The sequence below is a fragment of the Sylvia atricapilla genome, chromosome 4, assembly GCF_009819655.1.
Source record: "Sylvia atricapilla isolate bSylAtr1 chromosome 4, bSylAtr1.pri, whole genome shotgun sequence".
Taxonomy (NCBI): Eukaryota; Metazoa; Chordata; class Aves; order Passeriformes; family Sylviidae; genus Sylvia; species Sylvia atricapilla.
In genome coordinates, this window is record NC_089143.1 from 61,756,430 (window position 1) to 61,775,806 (window position 19,377).

The window sequence follows — 19,377 nt, forward strand, 5'->3', positions numbered from 1 at the left end:
TCATCTTGTTTAAAACCTCTATATCCTAATTTCTGTTATCCCTACTGTACAGGCTGAGTGGGAGGAATCCTGTCTCATATTACAATATGGGAGAACTGAAAAAAACCCCAAAATATTCCACTACCAAACCTTTGATGAAAGACTTCTGTATAAAAATGCTCATCATGTATTATCAAGTGTTACCAAAAAAAAAAAAAATTTCACTGAACATGGGCAGATGTAACACACTGCATGCCTCTAAATCCCAGTGGGGAAACCAGGAAAAATAGTGGGAAGTTAAGCACTTTGCAAGTGACAAAGCACAACCCTGTCACTAATTTTCCCATTGCTCTCTTGTCAGGTTTCCTGGTTGCACATTTGCAGGGCAGTCTGTGAAAAAGCAGGGCTGCCTCATAGAGCCTCATCACGCTGCAAATCCAACATTAACAAGCCACACGGCCATTTTTAGGCTTTGAAATGTCATTCAAATACTACTTTGTTCAGTTGTACTCTATTATAGCTTCTGTGCTTTTGTTCAATATAGTCAAATTCACAGATTACTAAGTGAATGAGCAAAAGTATCTACCTCTCAAACAGCTAATTTGTTGGATGTTTTTAGATGTCTTCTAAGTCCCACTCCTGCTATAAATCTGGCAAAGATCTAACAAAAATACATGAGTCATTTCCCCATTGCCCATGGCACGCTTAATGCATGACACTAGGAAATATTTACTGAATTTGATCCCAGCCCTCCTGCAACTGTAGTGGGGCAGATATCTCAGTGGAGTACTTGCTGGAGAACACACTTCTGAGCAAGAATGGAAAACCACCAAAATCCCACAATTTTTTTTTTTTAATTTTTTTTTCCAGAAAATAATTAGCAAATGACTTATAGCTAACCACTGAAGGTGTGTCAGCATGAACAGATGGATATTCTTAATTTAATAAACTGTTCATTGTGAAAAGAAAGCCTTCCAATTTAACTTTCCCTCTGAAAATGAGACTGGTAAAACCATGCCCTATAAAGTACACCTAAATAACATCCTCTGAAAAGATCCCATGTGCTGGAAATTTGGTGGGGGTTTGAACATTCCATTTACTTTTGAAGTTTACTGCACTTTCAAGAGCACAGACTGAATTAGAGCACATCAGTAAACAGTTGTGATTTAATTTTACAAGGTCTTCATTTACTATGGTGGCTAAATTAGATTTCTAAAGCTGTTTTCATACATTTCACACAGAGTATTACAGAGCACCTTTCTGAATTTATACCTATACCCCTTATACCATACCTTCTACACCATGTCACTGAAGTGCTGACAGATTGCACTTATCCATGTTAACACCAGCCTCACCAAGGCTTACAGAGGTGTCTAGAGCATGACAGGATTATAAGAGAAAAATCCATTTCTGTTTGCACACAGTGTACATGATACTATACATTGAACCATAGACAAAGAAAACACACAAGCCCCTGTTTCATTTTATGGAAGAATTTATGTCCTGTTAAGTTTTTTCTGAATCCTGATTTCAGGATTTCTTTTCTGAATCTCAGCTATCCGTTTGCTTAATTCTCTTCCTCTTTACATATATCCTTGAAGACAAACATAAAAAACCGGATGCTTGCTGTCTTCCACAGGGAAAGGTTTGGAAAGAAAGATAGTATCTTTTGCCAGATTGAGTTTTATGGCTGAAAAGGTGAACTAGTGAATTCAAAATCCTTTCTAGAAGAAAGCAGAAAATGGTTTCATATGCTTGAAGTTATTTTGTTCCTCCCATCCATTATCAGCTAATCTAATAAAGAGAGACATCCTGTCCCCACAGATCTCATTTCACATCAATCCCCAGACCAGCGCAGTCCCAGCATTGTTTCTTTGCGGCACGCTCGTTATTGTGCTGCTGTAAAGCAGCAGGAATCCCTGAATGCCATCTGTGTCTGGCACTCTGAGGGAAGGCGTGGTGCCTGACTTACCGCCTCCACCTCTGCCGGGTCGTACCAGACGTTAATGTATGGATGCTGTAAGGCTTCATCTACGGATATCCTCTTGGCCGGATCAATGACCAGCATCTTTGATAAGAGGTCCCTGGCTTGGCTGGCTGGAACAAGGAAAGCAGAGAAACACAGCGTTAGTACAGAACAACCTCCAGGGGAGGGGGAGTGGGGTAGGAAAAGAGCAGGGGCACAACCCTCTTAGAGATTGGTCGTGTATGTACTTCTGCTCCCTTGCCTCCTCACGGCAAGAGCTCTTCAGTAATCATTTTAGGTCTGATTCATTAGCAAGGTGCCAAAATCAGGGCTGACACCATTAGTTCCCTAACAAGCTTTGGAGACATTTTACATGTGTGCAGATTCTACACAGAGGGCTGAATAATATCCCCAAGAAAAATGTGTTTGATGTATCTGTGATTATTACCAGGATCAGAACACAAAAGTTCAGGTAAAGAAGTTTAAAATCATTACTAAATCAAAGCCTGAAACTTACAGGCACTCTTAGACTGGTATCTTAGAAAAACACCCCCACTTCTCTGGGTGTTTTAAAGTTTCTCACCTAACCTGCTGTGAGGCATTAAACATTTTAATGAGGCAGAGAGACTAGGCTCATCTTAAGGCATCCCCCTAGAAGCAATAATTTCAAGTCTGTAGCCTTGTGGTATGGAATTGTTTGGAACTGCTTGAGTCTTGTTTGTCCTGCATAATGAAATTCAAATCAGTGGGGCATATCATCCTCCACTACTTATATATATATACACACACATTGAATTTTACGTTACAGCATTGATTAATTTTACCTGATAATATATTCCATTGTGCCTATCAGGACACAAACTCAGCTTTATACTACCCAAATGGATTTTTAATATTCGGAGTTTTCAAAAAATATAATATATAATACCATCTCAAGCCATGGGAAAAATTCTAATAACACATATTTCTATTATTATTATTATTATTATTATTATTATCCATGGAGCATTCTAAGCTCTCAGATGCTCAACTTTATTTGCGATGTAACCTAAAAAGACAATGAAAGGAAAAAAAATTGCCAGAAGCAGTAAGTGCAAAAACATTATTAGGTATCTCCTCATACATGGGTGAGTATCTAATTAAGCCATTAACATTACATTATGGTGAAATATTTAGGCAGGGCATGAGATGATACAGTGCTGCATACAGGGGTTTCTGAATGCACTGTTTCTTGCTTTGTGGCTCTACTTTCAAAACTGGCATTCAGGATGCTCAAATGTATGTGTTTTCTGTATCCAAAAGATAACAGCAATGTTTGACAGGCATTTCAATTCATTAGCTGCAAATGCAGGAAAATTCCATTATTCACTTGTGTTGTGGTAGGAGAACAAAATTCTGTGTATCCAAAAGCATCTGCTCAGACCTTTCCCTTGACTCTCAGAGCCAGGACAGCAGCTTGGCTGTGAAGCAGTTTTTAACCGGAAGAAAACTCTGGGTCGTGTAATGACATGCAAATTGCAAGCAATTGAAAATCATTAGTTGCCACCGTGGTGAGTGGCTCCAAGGACTGGAGTGCTGCAGAGCCAATACACAGCACAGGTCTGCAGGGGCTCCAGGGCTGAGTACTAAACACACAATAATCACTCTTTCCCATTGAAGGTCAATGCCCCGTTCAAGTGACAAAAGACTTCAATATATGATTAAAATCATGGCAATTTTTCTTCTGCAGGGGGATATCTAGTCACACTGTAATTAAGTTAGTTTTCTACTTCACATATATTAAGTCACCCACGTGAGTTTTTTAAGAGAGGAGATCCACCCCAGTGGGTGTGGATATTAAACCTTGGCTACTTCATTTTGGCTGACGTTGATAATAATAAAAAAGTTGTATTTTCTAGTAAAGGTAGAGCTATGAACCAGGCATTTGGCTGAACTGGCGTTTTTCACCTAAAATACCCACAGTGCAAGTGCTGAAATCTCCCAATGGAAATTCCATTGTTCCTTTGTGCTACAAGTTCAAGAATAAGAGTAAAGGAGCACCTCAATTCCTTGTGTCACAGGATCATCACATGGAACACCACAGGAATATTCTCAGTGCCTCAGTGATTACATTCCCTTGGCTACCCAACCACCAGGATCTGCAAAAACCATTTCCAATGCCTGTCTCACAGCTGAATAAAACCCTTGCAGCCACTGGTCTGCAACTAACTGCATTAAATGGAGTTCAACTAGAGAACAAAAATTGGGAAAGCCTTCATTCCACAGCAGCGCATGAACCACGTCCCTTTGTCAGACATACCTTTGAGTTTGTTGTGTTCCGAGTCCGCTGGGAAGAGAGAGTCTGGAAAAAGCTTGGGGAAAGTGAGGCCAGCATACTTGGGTCTGTTCTCGACGTAGTTCCGTACTGTTGGCTGCAGCTTCTTCATGAATTCTGGGCAGGGTGTTCCCAGCTGCTCAATAACTTTATTCCACTGATCAATATCTGAACACCAGTAGTTAAGGGAAACAAAATGCAACCCCCCATGTAGCTTCCTGACATTTCTGCTAGTGCTCTCTGAAAATCCTCAGAGGTATTTAACTCCGTGACATCATCTTCACAGTCACTATCTTTCCTTCTCACTGTTCTTTCTTTCAGGTGCCATAGCTTGCAAAGGGAAAAATTCTCTCACACAACTTCAGGACACTGTACAGTTCTAAAACCATGACCACCACAGAACAACACACAGATTCTTCCCTGTGGGGCAACACTTGTCACCATTTTTTTAAAAAAATTTGAAATCCATTGACTTGCACTCCCTTTTTTACATGCAGATAATTGTCACTATGTCAACTTGGAACAACAACATATGCACCTCTATGCAACATATGCCTCTCTATTCAGCCTCTGGAGAGGGAGACTCAGCTGGCTTAAAGAAATTCTGCACAGGACAAAAATCTTCCACTCATCTGCTTTGCACTTCACTCACTCCAATAACTTCATTGATGCTAATTTTTCCAATACCAGCCAACCAGCAACCCCTCAAAACAATTGGTTTGATTTATAAGAACACACTGGGACTAATTTTCTATAGACAAATGGCGCACAGGTGTAGACAGATGTTTCTCTTTAACTGAAAAAGTGACAGCTACATTGCTAAACTGATAGACTAATGAGAAACAGGCTCTAATGCTTAAAAAGAAAGTGTATTACAGGCTTTTAGTACGGAGCTTTTTATTTGTTGAGGTGTTGATATTTTAGTTTTCTTGTGCTAACATTCAGGCACCTGTTGGTGTTATGCAGCTCTTTCAGACACGTTCAGAACAAGACTTACTGCGCCAACAAAAAAGCAAATTATCAGTAGCATCTCTACATCACACTAATTCACAGAGCTAAGAACCTGATGACTAGATGGGGAAAAAAAAAAAAAAGGAGGATTACATGCAGCCATGATTGATACTAAGAAATATGATGAAGGGAGTTTTGTTAAGAACACATTGGAAAGAAAAGGCTTTTAAAAGACAAACATTCAAAGCATTTCAGCACAGAGATTTCTATTTTTAGAAGTATTCTTTTAAGTTATTATTGTCATAAGTGTGGAAGAGTTTTGCAAATATTAAGACAGATAACAACAACAAAAAAAAAAGCAAGCAAAAAACAGGTCTTGGTTGCAGTAGCAATTTCAGATTTAAAAAAAAAAAGTATTTTATTTTAGAGATATGGAAACAGTCTTTTCACATACCCTGGAAAGTAAAGACAGACTAAATTTGGATTTACCTAAACTATCTTATATGAACAAAAAAAGGCAAATAATCCATTTAAAAATTGCAGATTTACTAATCAAAAGTGTTCAAAGGAGTGAAAATCACTTAAACATCTGCTTTAAGAATTCTAAAACAGTGTTTTGAATGGTTTCATTTTCAGCTGAAAAAGGTTGCTAAAAATAGCTGCAGTCTGGAAAGATTTTTCTGAATACCTCCTACTTTTTAAACTAAAGTGAAGATACACATAGAAAAGACCCTTTCTCACACCCCTTCTTTAGGTTGTATGTAGCATATCTTGTGCTGTCCATGAAAAATACCTTTTTTCTCAACAGAAAACTGAATAATTGCAACAACAGTAAAGTTATCTAAGACTACGGCTGCTCAAAGAGTAGCCTGAATATTTCATTAAATACTTCATTAGAAAATAAAATAGTTTGACATTTTAAACTTATGTTCAAGACACCTCAGTGATTGCTGGCTGGACTGCTCCAGAAGCAGGTCTCTCTGAGGAGCTTGAGAATACAGATTGCATAAATGCTTTGCAGAGGAAGCACAGAGAGTACAGAAATGAAGGTGCCGTTAGTTGTGCCAAGAGAGGGTAAGTCGGAGAGAGAGCCAAGCTCTGAAATCATCACTGGAAGCATTACCTGTGCATGTAGAGTGAAGTGTTTGATAAACAGGGAGGGCCAAACACAGGACTTACTTCAAAGAAGGTCACCTCTGTAAGAGAGCAGGTGAACCATCTCCCAGGCATTTAGTGAAGGGCAAAGAAAAAAATGATTTTTGGGATTACAGAATTATGTGGGACTTCAACACATTTGGAGTAAGATGCCCTAGACATGAGCAATACGGGAAAAGGGGTACAAGAGGCTCCCAGAGCAGGGCCTACGTGATGGGAAGCACTGTCAGTGGTGATGGAAAAGGAAGAAGGAAAATCCAGACAGCAGGTCAGCTCCCACTGCACACATTTCTTCTAAGCTGACAGAAAGGCTCTCGCTAAGAAACAACACACAAGAATGACTGGGACATTTTGAGATGGAGTCATCAGTGCAAAAACGAGAGCCAAAGGCCAGGGAACTGGCAGAGCCAGCATGTTCTGCTCCTTGGCTGGACTTGATTTGCAGGACAGCACTGGACCTTTTGCAGCCCTGCTCTTACCAAGAGCCAAAAGGTCAGGCTTTGTGTCACAGCAACCTCAGGGACTGGGTTTGAGTAATGAATGATCTGAATGGGCAATTGAGCTTCTTTACTGTATTTTTTCTGATTTACATTGTTTGATACTGCCAAAGCCCTTACATAAAATACGTTCATTTGCTCTTTAGATATATTTACATGTCCACACACACACAAACTGACAATAGCAATAACAAAACCATGCTAAGTGAAAGCAGTTAGACAATGTTTTAGTCAGATAGACACACATATTTTCTCTCTAGTAATGTTCTCCCCTTACCTAGACCTTAAAACCACTGGATTATATTCTCTGGTCCAACACTTGAAAATGAGCAGGAATGTAATGCAGTTCTTGCAGAATGCTGGTCCAAGTCCATTTCACAGTAATGTTTTATGCAGTCACCATGTGTGATGCATCTGGTGATGAGAAGTGGTACCTATCACGGTATGAGATTTAAAAAAAAAATCTTGGAAAAAATCTGAGGTCTACACATCAAAGCAAAGAAACAGCTTTCTCTGGCTGCCAGTCAGCATTAGCTCCAGCAATTCTGCAGGAAACAAATGTTGCTACAGGACAGTCCTAACCTGAATCAAAATCAACAGTAGGGTTACATTAATCAATAAGAGGTTGTAACTATTGATGTTATTGAAAAAATGGTACTAAATGTTAGTGATTACATAACTCTGATAGAAGTTTTCCAGGAAAAAAAAAATAATCCCTTAAAGAAGAAGAAGAAAAGAGGACCCTGTTTTTCCCCTTGAAATTAAGCAAATGTTAGACAGACTGATAGTTGGAAAGAATTCCAACCCAAAGCTCTGGAAAATGATGAAATGTCTGCTTAAAGGCTGTTTGAATCAGTTCAGCTGTCCATTGCCCCGAGCAGGATCAAGGAAAACATGCCAACTATTCACAACAGCATCTGTATGATTTAAGACAAAAGAAAAGATCTAACCTGGATTTATTAGCTTGCCTCTGGCACTAACAATATGGCATTTAGTAACATTGAGACAGCCAATACAGAGTTACAGCAAAGATTTAAGAAAATAGATCTAAAATGTGTATCTTCTGAATAAAGATTTATCACTGACTCCTCAGGTTGCCTCAAGCTTACCCACCACCTTTTCTCTTTGCAGCTTTATCCTCTCCTAAAGATTTTCTCCTTTGCTGTCTAAATACTTGGTTAGTTATCTGGGAAACAACACAAAGCTGAACTGCAGACTGAGCGACATATCTTTCTAAAGCAAAGGCATAAAAATTCTAATGGGAAAACAATATTGTGAATGAACAATAAAGTGATTCTTTTGAAAAAAATCAGATTCCACAGTAAAGTCACCTGTGTAGAGGCACAGGCTGAAAGTGTACATGTATTTATTTTTTTCTGTCTGCATGGATGCAATATCCACAAAAGTGTGGATTAAGAACCAGTGTTTTGTTCATTCAGTTGGCCTGTAAACCTCAGAAAAATTAAATCCCAAACAAATTTCCAAACAACTATAAGGAAATTGAGTTTGGCTATAAGAGAAAATTTACAATACTTCTCTGTCTCAATCAGAAAATATTAAAAGCATTTCTACAGTGTAAAAAGTAGTAGCTTGTAATTAAAAACCAATTTAGACAACAAATTACTGTCTTCCTATCTAGCCTCAAAACCACAACAGTTTTTCTTTTTCCTTCTTGTAACGTGTCTCGTAAAATCACACTCTTTTTTTGAGTGATGAATTGTATTTTGTTAAGTTCAACAGCAAGATTTTGCAGGGGGAGGTACTGTTTGCCTTAGGATGTTTCAGCTGAACTGCAATACAAATGACTTAATCTCTCTCATGTTTGTTCACCTGGAAGAGGAGCCTTTTTCTAAGATCCTCCTCAAGCAGTACCTATGGACTGCGATGGGGGAGTAATTCTGCCAGAATGCCTGTTTACGAGAGAGCTGCTGGAATTGTGCTGACAGTGGTGGTGCTGGTGGGAATCCTGCTTCCCTGCTGGCACACTGGGCTGCACTTTCTCCACCTCTCAAGCAGCACCTCTGTACCAGCTTTGCAGCATTTGCTCTTTCTGGATAAAGGTGCTGCTTCTGGAGATAATTAAAATTAGGGCAAATCAAATCTTGCTTTTCTTGAGGTAGGCACAATGAAAAAAAACAGACACAGGGTGTTTTGTTTGTAACAGACAGATGTGAAGATCATCTCTTTTCAATCTCAGTCTTGAGGGAACCACCTTGCTAATTGTTTTTTCCTTGAACCTGCATATTCCATCAACAAAAACTAACTGCTCCACTTGAGGCAATTTTTTAATGCTTGTAACTTGTCAAATTTAGAATAATTACTATGAACAGCTCTGCAGTTCCCTCCCCAACACCAAATTGTGGCAACAACTGCAAAGTTGATATGCCAACATTTTTTTAAAAAAAGAATTTAATTGGACCTTTCTTTTTAAAATTAATCTGCTAAAAAAGAAACTTCACTGTGGGAGACATCAGTGTCACATTCATATTTTTTCCACAGTCCCACAATTTACACATTGATGCCAACAGTTTACAAAAGAAACCCCACACAAAAGGAATTGAAAATGCTACCATCTGACAAGACAGTAACTATAAAGCATTTTCTGTTCCAAGGTGAACACTTCAAAAGAATGTGTCATTTGTAAAAATTGGACTGCAACAGAAAATACTGTGCAATGTTCAGAATAATAGCTGCTATTTATATGGAATAACAGAATGTGGTGATAACAAAAACTAACACGTAACACAAATAAATTACTTCAGAAGATTACCATTGATCATTCAGGAGTTACAAGACAGCAGTGTTCATGGTGCAGATGTCATTAACATTTTGGATGCCCATCAATGACTCCTTAACTAAAATTTTCAAATACTACTTTTGAACTGGCATTTAGTTCAGTTGCTGAGCATCTGTGCTTACACAGCAGCAAGCAAATCATAAAATCATAGAATGGTTTGGGTTGGAAGAGACCTTAAAGATCATCTCATTCCAAGACCCCTGCCATGGGCAGGGACAGCCTTCAGTAGGCCAGGTTCCTCAAAGCCCCATCCAACCTGGCCTTGAACACTTCCAGCAGTGGGGCATTCCCCAGGTGGTGCACCCCAAATATGTTACAAGTGTTTATAAAACCCACCTAGGAGTCTGCATAGAAAGTGAGATCTTAGTGATACAGCACAATCCTAAAATGTTTCTGTTTTTACTGTCAGTGAAGTTGGTATCAGTTTGCTTTTGTATCTCAGGTGTACCTGCAACAACTTGGATAAGAAATGAAGAATAGACTCCTCGAGCTCAAAACACAGAAAACAAGTTCCTTGAAACTGTAGGGCTGCTCCTCTTCCTGAATCAGGAGAAAACAGAATGATTCTGTGTTTTCATCAGTGTAATTATTCAAAAGCTCCTTCTGCCCTTTACGAGTGAGTTTTTACAACAGTTAACAGTTTCTCAACTTCCCAGTGTTTAAGCAAAGACAAATTTTAGCCTTGAAGTTCAAGAATATTCAACAACATACACCATTCTACATATTCATGTATCTATCAGCTGAGCCACCTCCTGAAACCCTCAGCTCACTAGTATTTCATGAACCTTTTGCATCAATTCCTTCTCTACATTTCCTCTGACTTCCAAGAAGAGGAAGCTGTGCACATCACTCAAAGGACCAGAAGTCAGCAAAGAGAAAAGGCTGAAGAAAGAGAGAAATAAAAAATCTTCAGGAGAAAATATAATAAATATGCAATAGAGCAGTTGTCAAAATGCACGAAACTAGTTGTATTATTGGACAGGAGCAAGTGTTCTCATTTTCCTTGTATTTACATGCAGATGGCAGGTTTTCCAAGATAAAATTATAAGCTGTTAGCACACTGTCAAAGTTCAAACAATTTGTGTTTAGTACAAATATTTCTAAAAGTGTTACATTGCTGAATTGAAAATAATTAAGTAGGCTTTCATCCGTTTAATAGTGCTGGGAGTGGTTCTTTGCAGCCTGGGCACTCATATTTTTGGTGATTTATCCACAAACAACACTGTTTCCATGGAACCACTGCTCATTCAGCATCGATGCTCACAGGAAAAAAAACACCAAAAAATTACTTTTCAAACAGAGTAGAATTCTCATCTCGGATTTAAAGCAGAATTAATTTATTGTGTAAATACACAAAGCTGCTTTTCCTAAGGAGTTCATGATTTCTAACTGCCAACAATACTCTGAAAATCACAAAATGCTGCTTCGCTTACTGTTGTAACCATTAGATCTGTACTTGTTTTAACAGGTAAGACCACAGTAGAGTTCTGTGCATAATTTCTGCAGATTCTGTGTCTTTTTCCATCAGTTCAGATTTTCTGACAAAGAAAAGGTATAAAAAAATCAGTTCTTAGAAGGTTTGTTGGAACAGTTTCAAATAACCTGTTTTCTTACATTGTCAGAACAGCCCCTGTATCCTCTGCATAAAGCAGAGAAAGACTCAGGGCAGTTACTGAGATCTCTGATGCCTGCAAAAATAATTTTACCACTAAACCTAGAAAGTACAAACCCATCTTTTAAAAAAAGATTATAGCCAGTGCTATAATGACTTGTATACAGACATTGCTGGGCTTTGTAGATCATTCTGACTCAATACAGCAGCATTTGTTTATGGAACCTAGACAAAGTTTTTAGGCAAAATATGTATATTGAAAAGTATTTTCAGAAACTACCTTAATTTTTCTGCTCTCACCATCAATTCAGATCAATTTAATCTGAAGTTCAGAAGTAAATTAACTGTAGGCCTGAAAAGAATCTATCAAAAGGTGAAAGTGTTGTTTCAGAACATGAGTCTTGAAAAACATAGTTTTGTTTCTGTTGAAATTAAATGACCAAAAGTGTGGATTTAAAAAAAGAGGTCCTTAGGGGTACTGATGGCTTACATGTATTCTTGTCTATTTTCTTCATCTCACACTGGTCATGTTCTTCTGTTTCTGAGCCCTGAGTCTCAGCCCAAGGTCTGAAGGAGTGTTTTAATTCTGTGCGAATCTTTAATGATCTTGGTCATTCTTCTGAAATTCAGTTGTCCTTCCTGAGCTCAAAAAAGGCCCTGTTTATCTCCTTAATTCCACAATATGGCTTTGAAGCTGTGCCCAGCATTTTTTTCAGCAGCTCAGCTGAGGTGTAAGCTCATCAAATCTGTTGATGGCTAGAGAACTTCCTCTACAAACACATCTGCTGCCACACCTGGCGCTGGCTGAAGATTTCAAGAGCTCTGATAAGACTGATGCCTAACAACTTCGGGGACAAATTTCACACAGTCCTAGAATCTGTTTAGGTTGCACAAGACCCTCAGGATCATTGAGGCCAGCAGTTAACCCAGCACTGAGAAGACACCACTCAAATCCACTGAAGGCTGCCTGGGCTGCAGCGATCATGCGCTGGGGGAATTCGCTGTGCTGAGGGATATGGGTAAAGTGAAGAGTAAAGTCAGGACCCTGAAATTTTGGAAAGCCAAGTTACAGCTGTTCAAGGAGTCAGGCAATAGGACCTCATGGGAAACTGCCCTCAGGGACAAGGGAGCAGAACAGAGCTGTATTTAAGGACACTTTCCAGAGCACCAGAGTTGGCAATCCCCTTACACTCTGATCCCTACAATGTGCATGGCATGATTGCAGTTGTAGAATGAGGTAGAATAAGGCTCCATAAGCTTCTGAAAACATATACTATATACATATACTGACAACCCATCTCTCTACTGAATATATACTTGTCTCCCTGAGCTTGTCCATGTACAGGATTTAAAGGCACATTCATCCTTGCCTGCCCAAAATGCCTGCAGCAGCTAAAAAAAATGCGTAACTACAGTTTCACAGCTCACCAGAGCACTAAGGCACCTTCTTCACTCCTCCAGATCATTTATGCAGCAATGAGAAATGGTTAACAGACTTCCTCATAAAATCTTGAGGAGAACATGTGGAACAGGAGTCAAACTCACAGGTACATCCAGCCTGTCCCATTGTCCTGAGGCAACACAACACACCATGTCCTTGCTCAAGGCAAAATTAGGTGCAAGCTTCATGCTAACTGCACTTCAAAAGCAGAACTACTGCTGTCAACATTGAAATGAAGCTTTCACATGAAATTAAAAAAATAAAAAGGAAAAAAAGAAAAAAGCTTTAGCACACAATTAAGTGCATCACATGCATACACCAAAAATGGTGGAGAAAAAGTAAAATTTCAAGGATCGGTAAAAACCATGAGGAGCTTGGACACTGCAAATCAATTTCACAACTGGGAGTTTAAAAGAGGGGAGGGGTGGGTTCTGTTCACAGCTTCACCTCAGTGATTTCAGTGAATTCAGATGGATTACAGGAATGGGACACAGCAGCAGCCTAGCTAAGCACTCCACTCTGCACTTAATCAGAGGCATTTTCTGCTTTTCTGCTTCTTGATTTTGCTACTGAAATTTTTAATGTTAGCTGAATGGACTATTTAGTTGTGTAAACAGTAAAAGCATCAAATGACCTATACTCCTTAACCACTGGAAAATGGCAAATAGTAAAATATGCAGCCAAATATATGACTGACAGTGTATTTCTCATGAATATTCAATCTTTCAGCTTCAAAACAGTTTTTCATGCTTATTTATGCATAAAAATTGACACAAATTAGTATTAAATACTCTTCAAACCACAGTGTGGATGTGAAATGAAGCACTGCCTGTTAAGAAAAAACTGCTGATAGCAGATTCTGGTACACTGCCAGGCTTAACCCATTTTATGTCAAAGAGGAAACTTTTTTAAAGAAATGGATGTTTAATTACTCTTGCTCCCGCACTTCAGCACATCCTTAAGCAGGCCGCCCTCAAGCTCTGAGGGTTTATAGTCCCTGCTGATGGAATTATCCAGCTGCCCAACTCCATCACTTGTCTGAAGAAATAATCTTTTTTACAGCAATGCTAAGCATTTTCTGTCCAGGTTTAAGGCAGAGGATGCCACAAAGGGATGAATTTCAGCAGGCTGGGTTGGAGCTTGCAACTTCCCGACTGGTTTTCAGCTGCACAGATGGACTGGGGAGCCAGAAGTGCTGAACCCCTGCTAGTGGCTGCTCAGCAGCAGGGAAGGAGTGTGGGGGATGGATTTGGAGAAGAGGTGGCTTTGAGGAGCAGCCTGAAAGAAGGCATCAGCATCATTCTCTGTCCACAGAACAGGCACCCATGGAACAGCAGAAGAAAAGCAGAGAGATACAGAAAACATAGAGCAAGTTTAGCAATGTATCATAAATAAAAATGAAGAACGTGAACTCAATTACAGGCCAATCCCAAGGAAATCAGCAGCTGGTAATGACAATTTCTGTGGAGTTCTTGCAATAATAGATGACACACAATGGTTTAATTATAGAGGCTTTGCGCAAGTTCTTTTTAACAAGCGTGCAGCTGTGTCAAAGAAATCTGGTTTTGAAGTGCTATTTCAGACATATTCAATTCTTTTCAGACTTAGTTGGGGGATATCTCTAAGTGTTAGCTTATGAAATGTAGGTCTATTAGCATAAAACCAGTTCTGACTAGAACACTGAGGGATGCTCACCCATATACCCAAACATCTGAGTCCACACTGACAGGAAACAGAAGCACAGTAAATCTGGAGCGCAAATCAGTGCTGATGATTTCCATTAACACACAGAAGGGAAACGTTTACTTTCTCACAGGCAGAGGAGATGTGTTCCAGATCATACAAAGACACAAGGAAAGTGCATTGCTCATTCCAGTACGGGTATGGTCACCCAGCATTTTGGACAAAACACAAATTAGAATGTAACTAGGCAAGGAGGTGAAAATATAAAGTATATAATTACCTAATTTAATTTCTTTAATGCTCTCAGATGATATTTTTTCCACATTTTGATCAAAATATTGAACCCTTTAAAAACCCTTTCCCTTCTGTAAATGAGGTCAGAAGTGCTGAAGTGAGCTGATAAGTACGTGTATATACACACACAAGTGTACATGCACACCTACTCAGAGAAAGCTACATAAAAATTAATAATGCCTGGAAACTCCTCCATCATCTAAATACAGAATTTAAAATAGAAGGAAAACCTGTGCACAGGCCATGTCCATTTCTCATATTCATGATCCTATGGACAGTAAAAGCCTGGAGTTAGATCAAGCATGTACTGATCTCAGTTACTGCTACACACAAGAAAAGTGTTCCACAATCTGATAAATACTAAAGCGCTTTAATAAAGCATGGAACAAAATAATAAATAAGGCTGCCTCAGCCCTGAGTGTAGAATGGTCTGCAAGGAAAACAATTATATTCCTAGTCTGCTTGTCCACTGATTTAGTGCTTTTGTCTGTAAATCACTTCTCGTGATGTCAAGAATATATTCTACTTTCACATAATAGTTCCATGTACTTAAATAAAAGACGGCAGACCCAAGTCCATTACAACAGTTTCTCAAGAAGCATTTAGACTTCTGAGTCATTAAACTACTACCAAGTGATAATTTTAGTCTTGGGAAGAAGTTGTGCCCAAACTGAAACCGTTTCCTACTTTTGTACTTTAATAACACTTGAAGAACAACCAAACAAAGCAAATAAGCAATTCTATGAGTCTACAACCAATAAGCATTTCAACGATTCATGTCTGAGTTAATCAGAGATGCAGAAATGCATGTGAAACACAGAACCTCTTACATCTCACCCTGAGGTAAGTGGTGACTTGTGCCTACCCTTCTACCACCTTGAAAAAAACCACTGATTTGTGAAACACACCCCTCCCACACACCACCAAATTAATAAAGAGACATCCATAACAACAAAACTGTGGTCACTGGCTGCAGAAAGCAATTCTGAAGAACCGTGTGGGATGTTGTTTTCCATCTCCTCATGCTGTACTTACTGCGGTTTTCACCTAAGCCTTTTGCTGAGAGGCAGTAATGTTTTGTTGACATTTTGGGTTGCAGGGATTTTGCAGTGGGACTTAACCCAGCTCTTTAGGTACAGAATGGAGGTTTGTCAGCACTAGTCTGGCGGGAAGGGGCTGGAAGGGAAAGGGTTGGAAGCACCTAGTGGGGCCAGAATGGCTGCTAGGAAGGATACGATCAGTGCCAGGAAACAACACAGCACCTTTAATCATTTCTCCCATGATGCACCCTACTGACCACATGTCAACTGAAAACAAAAATGAAATGAAGGTAAACAAGAAAACAGGAACAGAACAACAAATAAATGAGAAGACTTATCCAACCATGCTACAGCACAGCGCCTGCAGACACAGACCTGCCTCTTGCTCGTGGCGGCTGCTTTTCTGCCTGAGCACACAAGTTTCATAACAACAGAGCAGGTCTGAGAAAAAATCGACTCCAACAGTTTCCTTTACCCCAGTGTGGATGAAAGACAATGCCATTAAATACAGAAACCCAACTGAGACCCACGGCTGGCTACTGTGTCATAATACATCTTTGTAATTAAAATTTACCAATTAATTTTCTCTTTTTCAAGTTTTCATTTGTATTCATTACCTAGGTTTATGATGCTTTGTCTTGTAAATGAATGCTGGTCTCTGTATTCAATAAGGATATGCAAATTGCTATTCCTTTATCATTCCAGCTCCCAGAGATCCATGCATATTTTCACAAGCTGAACTGCCAGAAGCCACAAAAGGAACTTGGGTCCTTGAGAAGACATATCCACTGCTGATTCAGGTTTATGAATAGAATTTTTGAGATCGGTCAACTCCAACAATGCTTGCTTTAGGGCCTGTTGGCTCACTTCCATCGAATCTCAGTGAAGCCAGCAGTCCATCACAGGGATCTTGAGAATCTCATAAGATTTCCATTTGCCATGACAGGAAATGGTGATTTCTAAATAGGCCAGTTGAGACACAGAAGCGCTAAGCTGTACCTTCTGCACCGAAATTCAGAGAAAACTGGGGGCCTATTTACCTCCTAGAGGGAAGAGCAGTTCAGCTGGGTCAAACAAAGCTCACCACAATTTACACTGGAGCATAAGATGAAAATCAGACTCCTTATATCCAGCACAGGATTAAGGGGGCATTTTCCCCCATACTGATTCCATGTAACCACATTACCTCTGCTGTCCTTGCTCTATGACAAGTCATAGGGCATGAAAGCAAGCACGGGGACAGACTGGTGTCTCAGGGCCAGAAACTGGGGAAAAAATATGAAAGCATCATGCTGCTTGGTTAAATTTACTCTCACAGTTTCACATTTAGCAACAGTTTAAAGTGCATTTCACTTTGAAGGCAAATGTCCTGTCTGTGGAAAGCTTAACATGCCTGGGAGTCTAAGGTTCCCTTGTTGCTTTATTTAGCATATGAAAAGCTTCAACACTACACAATAAATAAATCAATAAACAAAAAACAAAGAACTAAAGAAAAGGCTACTTGTTTGGAAGCAATAAGCAGACCTAGAGATGCAAATTATTGCTGCTTTCATCACAAGCTAAATGGCATGCAAAATATCAGGAAAAGATAGAGCAAGCAGTTGTTTGTTCGTCTGTTATTAATTCCTTTTTCTTTTCAGAGGCTGCCTCCTCACATCACTGCTCTATGCTATGCTCCAGAGGGCACACACACAAGCTGAACTAGTGCCTTACTAAACTGCAAACTGTGTAAAATCAGAGATGATTATTCCCCTCTATGCCTGAGGTTTTGGGAAGGAAGCTCTTTGAAAATTTCCAAATCAGAAGGAGCAAAGATAAATACCTAAATATAACCAACATCCCAAGAGCCTTCTTGACTGCTGCCTCTTTTTCACCTCCTGAGGCAATTAGAAATAAATCAAAGTGGAACCAGGATTTGGCTGTGTGTTAGAAGTAGTTAGTTGGAGGTTAAGAATTTCAGCACACACAGCAGCAGCTGTCAGAAGCCCCAATCAAGGCACTGAGACTTGTGCAAAGCTCCAGAAAGGACTGCGGAACAGAGACCTATGCCTTGATCCTCTGCTTCATTTACTCCAACATCAATCCAGATGTTGCAGTCCAAGTAATTCCACTTGTACAAGCATCATTAAAAAAAAACAAACAAGTACCACAATCTCTAAACACCTGCATTAAGCTCCAAAGCACTGGAAATCTACACCTGGCAAAATATATTTTTTTTTCTCCAAATGTGAGATAATTACAAATGCTGGCAATTCTACAGCAACACATGGAACATCCCTAAGCTGTAATCAAGGGCAGGCTAACTTCTTCTGACAGAGCTCTGCATGATTCAAGGTAAAGCTTCAGTTTGGCAACTATTTGCCTTGATGTTTTTAAGGTCATGTAAAACAGTGTTTAGGAATTTAACCTATGGTTTTTCAAAACCCTCTGAAGTGAAACTGTTGAGATTTGGGTAGCCCTTGAAGGGAGACCCACTCGCCATTGGAATATCCAGGTCCTGGATTAGTAGGAGTAGGGGATTTTTAATGTGTTCAGAACCTCTACAAACCAGATTTTAGTCTTAGGAAGAAGTTGTGCCCAAACTGAAACCGTTTCCTACTTTTGTACTTTAATAACACTTGAAGAACAATCCCCTAGGAGTAGGGGATTTTTAATGTGTTCAGAATCTCTACAAACCAGATTACTGCACACTCTAGAACACGTCTTTGAATGTGTACACATACCTCAGAACATGAGTAAACTTGCCAAGGACACCAAATGCCACCCTGGCACAGCCAGCTTGAACAAGTGCTCACCAGAAACCACATGCATGTGTGTTTCTGTACAAAGAAAACATTTTAACCATATAGAAAATCTTTCCTGGGCCACCTCCTAGTCCTGATTCCCCACCAAACAGCTATCTCCTGACCCAAATGAGTGCTTGCTCATCCTTCCAGATTTCAGATTCCCTCCAGCAGAGATGCAGAAGGGTCAGGAATTGTAGAACTACCCAAAGAGGTTTCTATATGGAGATGACCCTAGTAAACCTTTCATAGACACCTCACTGATAAATCTACATTCTCCTCCTGCAAAACTGCAGGTTCCCAGGGATTTAAAAAAAAAAAAAAAAAAACAAAAAAGAGTGAGCCCATAGGGAGAAGAATATGTAACTGCCCTTGCTCAAACATGTCCCACTGAGGTGGCTTTTCAGTCTTGCACTCAGTAAGATCCAGCTGTCATTCAATGAAAATTTTGACATTAAAATTCATTAAATGCAAGCCACAGGACACTCCAGAGACCAGAGATGCAGTCATAACTGAGTGAGCTTTGCTATCTTTTCCAGCCTCATGGGCTGGTTCACACTTTCTTCCCAGAGCATTGGTGAGAATATCAAACATTCACATTTGTAATAGCTCCTACTTCAATGATGCAAAGATCGCCCCTCTGCCACCTGAAAAGAAATGTTCACCTCCTCAAAACTAACTGAAGGAGATAATGATAGACATTAATGATGAAGCAAATCTTGATGCCTGATTTTACTTGTGTAACTGTAGGCCAAAAACACAACACTGCTTACCAATGGCTAAAGTGCAAGCTCCAGTAAAATGTCAAGGCAGCTGAGTATGCCTGTGATAACAGCAAGCTTCTCTCTCCAAATTCTCCTAAAAT

General features: G+C 39.5%; 1 protein-coding gene across 4 annotated transcripts in view; it reads right to left on the reverse strand.

Annotated features, from left to right (window-relative positions):
• MAPK10 (mitogen-activated protein kinase 10) overlaps positions 1–19,377 on the reverse strand; it is a 141,967-nt gene that overhangs the window by 16,848 nt on the left and 105,742 nt on the right. For all 4 annotated transcript variants that reach the window (XM_066318152.1, XM_066318153.1, XM_066318154.1 and 1 more), the window contains 2 exons: positions 4,245–4,427; positions 1,952–2,076 (listed from right to left, as the gene is read on the reverse strand). In XM_066318152.1, coding sequence (XP_066174249.1) covers positions 1,952–2,076; positions 4,245–4,427 — 308 coding nt within the window. The remainder of the gene's footprint in view (positions 1–1,951; positions 2,077–4,244; positions 4,428–19,377) is intronic.